The 4302-nt window shown below is 60.8% G+C and overlaps 1 protein-coding gene across 1 annotated transcript; it reads left to right on the forward strand.

Annotated features, from left to right (window-relative positions):
- The first annotated feature begins 657 nt into the window (after positions 1 to 657).
- LOC132513270 (paraneoplastic antigen-like protein 5) lies at positions 658 to 3034 on the forward strand. The gene is made up of 2 exons (XM_060137450.1): positions 658 to 1391; positions 1562 to 3034. The coding sequence occupies exon 2, from the start codon at positions 1689 to 1691 to the stop codon at positions 3030 to 3032; it is 1344 nt and encodes a 447-aa protein (XP_059993433.1). The 5' UTR covers positions 658 to 1391; positions 1562 to 1688; the 3' UTR covers positions 3033 to 3034.
- The last annotated feature ends 1268 nt before the right edge of the window (positions 3035 to 4302 follow it).

Here is a 4302-nt window from a genome sequence, read left to right on the forward strand (position 1 = left end):
AGGGGTGGGGCTCGGTGGGGCAGGGATGGAACTTCCGTAAGCGTGGGGCTTGGCGTCAGGGGCTGGGCTTAGGTGGGGGTGGCCCTTGGGTGGGGGTGGGACTTGGAGGGGGGACAGGGATCAAACTTCCGTGAGGGGAGGCTTGGCGTCAGGGGTGGGGCTTAAGTCCTACGTCGTGCGTCAGTGGGGGCAGAGTTTGAGGGAGGGGGTGGATTGGAGGGCGGGGCAATAATCATACTGTAGGATCCCTCCGGTACTAGCACTGTATACCAGTTGAGAAGTTTCTTTTCTTTTTTTTTTGAATTTTTGAATTTTATTTTTTTTACAGCAGGTTCTTATTAGTCATCCATTTTATACACATCAGTGTATACATGTCAATCCCAATGGCCCAGTTCATCACACCACCACCCCCCGCCCCCTGAGCAGTTTCCTGTATCCCTGTACCAGAGTGCCTCTGTAGGCTCAGAATTGGCACAGCCTGAGCAGGGCCGTGTGGGGTGGAACCGTAGCAAAGCACCTCTGCCTCGCCTTGGACAGATGCAGTGAGGCAGTACCACCTCCCAGCACCGGGAGCTGCCTCTGGGCAGAGCTAGAGGGCAGGCCTAGTGTTGCGTGTGGGTGGAATCCCCGTATCTGCACTGCCGGTGGGTCCCTAGTCAGCATGGTGAACGGCTGTGACGTAGACCTATGTCGGGAGAGGCTTCTGTAACTTCCTGGCAAAAAGCCGGAGGGGTGGGGTTGCCTGCCAGGGTTTCCAGGGTCTGCAGGGTGGGGTCACACCTAGGGTGAGGGTTGTCTGTTTCAGCAGTGTGGCACTGTAGACCCTTTTTGGGTCCCTTTTCTGTCCCTGATTCTAGCTTCCACACAGTTTGAAACGGTAGGCTACTGTTTTTCAGCACGTGATCCTTGCCGCCACCCCCCATGTCCCCTCCCCTCCAGCGACAACAGGACACTTGTTTGGTTGGAGGCCAGTGACATCCCCTGTTGCTCCTTAACCTTTACCACATAGCACCCCTCTGCGATGGAAACCCATGGTCCCCGCCGTTCTCAGTATCCACGGCAACACTGCAGCTTGTCACACGTTCTCCACACCCACCAGTTTCATTGCCTTGTGCAGAGAGAGATCCAACCGTCTTTCTCATTTGTCAGACATTCTCTGAGAAAGGAGGGAACTCACATCTCCGTCCTCCAACCTTTGCCCCAGAGAAGTGGGTACCAGGTGCCCTGGGCCTGAACAGCCCTGAGGCAGGGAGTGGGACAGCCTGCTGTCCTCTCCCGTTTGGCGGGCTTTGTCAGGCCCCTCCTCCTGACGCTGACCTTTTCACCACAGGCACCTGCAGTACACACAGAGGAGTCCTTGGACTTTGAGGAGGAGTGCACGGCAAGCCGAGGTCAGCAGGGAGGGGAGCTTGGCCTAAAGACACCTCTCCAGCAAATGACTGGGGAAGCCCTGAAAAGCAGGGCCTGAATCTCTGTGACCAGAAGTGGGGGTAGTGCGTGGGCTTTTAGTCGGGGTGGGAGGGTGCGCGTGAATGATGCTCTCACCCCATTTGCATTATAGGCTGTGCAAACCCGGAACGATTCTGCCTCCATACTCGGCGTTGACTCAGAATTCCCTGAGTCCCGGTCCAACTCTGTGAGCTGCCTACTGCCCCTAGTGTTAGATCAGTCCATAGATAGTGGGAGCAATGCCTGTGAATCTGTTGGAGGATTGGTGCAAAGGCATGGACCTGGACCCCAGGAAGGCCCTGCTGATCGTGGGCATTCCTGTGGAGTGTAGTGAAGAGGAAATTAAAGAGACCCTGAAGGCGGGCTTACAGCCACTGTGTGCCTACGGGGTGCTGGGCAGAATGTTCAGAAGGGAAGACAGCTCTAAGGCAGTTCTCATTGGATTGGCCGACCAGGTCAATTACGCTACGGTGCCGAGTCAGATCCCAGGAAAGGGAGGTACCTGGGAAGTGGTGGTGAAGCCCCGTAGCCCGGATGATGAACTTATCAACAGACTGAACCACTTCCTGAAAGCTGAGGGCCGGAGAATGGTAGATGTGGTCAAAACCCTGGGGTATAGCACTCGCCCCGAGCAGGGACAGCCAAAAGGCTTGGCCCAAGTCAGGCCGCCAGACCCGCAGCCTCTGCAAGAAAGCATGTGGTACCGAAAACTGAAGGTGTTTTCGGGAAGCACTTCCCCAGGCCCGGGCGAAGAGAACTTTGAAGCCTGGCTAGAGCAGGTGACTCAGATGATGCAGATGTGGCGGGTGTCTGAGGTAGAGAAGCAGCGGCGTTTGCTGGAGAGCTTGCGCGGCCCCGCCCTGTCCATCGTGCGGATGCTCCGGGCCAACAGTGGCTCCATGACCGTGGCGCAGTGCCTGGACGCCCTGAAGCAGATCTTCGGGAATAAAGAGAACTATAGAACCGCACGCTTTCAGTTGCTCCAGACCTTGCAGAAGCCCGGAGAGAAAGTCTCTGCCTTCTTGCTACGGCTAGAGCCCGTGCTGCAGAACGCTGTGCGGCACAGCCCCTTGCCGGTGAGAAGCGCAGACATGATTCGCCTGAAATACATCCTAGCCCAGGCCCACGTGAGCACCGGCCTCCGGGACAAGCTCATGGTCTTGGATCAGCGAGGCTGTGCGCCCCCCTTCCTGGAGTTGATGCAGCTCGTTCGAGACGTGGAGGAGTGGCAGACCGCCGCGGCAGTGACCAGGGAGAAGCAGAGGCAGGTAGGAGGGGGCCACAGGGCCTCTGGCACCCAGGTAGTGGCAGAAACCAGAGTCCCGGTCCGTCCGGTCATGGTGCGGGCAGGGCGGTTCCATGACAGCAGCACTCAGACCGTCCAGGAAGGGGCTACCCTGTCACTGAAGCGCAAGCGGGTGCCACGCTGCCGCGAGACTGGGGAGGAAGGCCACAGCCAGGCCGCGTGTCCTAGGGCCGAGGACCAGCCCCCGGCAAAGCAGGCGCCTCAGCCCGCAGCAGAAGAGTCGGGAAACGAGATGCGGGCTGGGGCCGGGAGCCACCCCAGGCCCCAGGAAGCATAGGCTCAAGATACGCAGGCACCCCCTCCCCTAGCAGGCAACACAGATATTTCAACGAGGGGAAGGGGCAGCCCACAGAAACAGTGGGGGCCTTGACTGGGGCACAGGGGCAGGGCAGCCAGGCCGAGGCCCCGCCCCAGCCCCCGCAGCGTCCACCAGCTGTTAGGGACTCCACCAAGCAAGCCGAAATCAGCTCAGGGAGGCACCGGCGGCACAAGCGGGAAGCCGCCATACGCAGCACGAGGCGTACCCGAGCCTCAGACACAGACCCCAACACAGCAGAGGCTGAAAAAGGTATAGTCGGGGGCTCTGGCGTCAGCCCTGTCTTCTGGCCACCCTCAAACGCCCACCCTGGGGGCTCTGAGCTAAGGGTGTTGACGGGCCCCCAGGCCACGCGGGGCCTAGAGGCGCCTCCCCCGGGGCCGCCCCTGCCAGGAGGAGCCGGCGCTGGCGAGGAAGGGCTGTGGGGCAGAGAGGAGATGCCCCGGAGGGACACCGCGGGGTCCAACTTCACGATCATCTACACCGCTGGAGGGGAGCCCCGGGAAGGCAGCACCCTGGAGCCTCTGCGCAGGTGAGGGCAGGAGCAAGTCTCCTCCCCCTGCAGCCTGAAAGGGCAGTAGGGGCAAGGACAGCAGACACTGAGGAGACGATCCCACGCGAGAGCGTCAGGTCAGCTTGGCAGGCAGGGCGCTGAGTCCCTGGTTGCCCAGTACCCCGCAACTGGCTTTGGTGTGAGTGGGGGTGCAGGGAAGCGTTTGTTCCAAAGGAGGAGGAGGAGGAGACGGAGGAGGGAGACTTGGAGAAGAGGGGAGGGGGAGGGGCGGGAGGGGGAGGGGGTCCGGGCAGGGTCCAAGAGAATTAGTTGGCGGGAGGAAGGAGTGTTTAGTCCTCCCTAGGTTTGTGCGTGGCCACTGGAGACGTGGGACTGGCCTGGAGAACCACAGCTCACAGCTGCCAATGCCAAGGCCAGCCCCAAAGGCTGCCACCTGGGAGCAGCCCTGAGTGGCCAGCCCCGGCCTGGGTGAGGGGCACCTGCAGATGGCTGCCACCCACACTGGCCTGGGAGTCGTTAGGGGCCACTCCAGGTGCCTGGGCCTCCCTCCTGAGAGGGGACCCCTATTCATCATCCCCTGGGGCAGGTTGCTCCCTGTACTGGCAAGCCCAAATGTGTCCCTGTAGGCCCCAGAGGGACCCAGGTGTCAAGGAACCCCCAGCCCCCGCTCCCCTCCCCCCAACACACACACCCTAGCCATCGTCCCCCCGCAGAGCC

This window comes from Lagenorhynchus albirostris, chromosome X (assembly GCF_949774975.1).
Source record: "Lagenorhynchus albirostris chromosome X, mLagAlb1.1, whole genome shotgun sequence".
Taxonomy (NCBI): domain Eukaryota; kingdom Metazoa; phylum Chordata; class Mammalia; order Artiodactyla; family Delphinidae; genus Lagenorhynchus; species Lagenorhynchus albirostris.

What these genes read in the sequence shown, in the direction of transcription:
- LOC132513270 (XM_060137450.1), top strand. Translation starts at nt 1,689, where the DNA reads ATGCCTGTGAATCTGTTGGAGGATTGGTGCAAAGGCATGGACCTGGAC.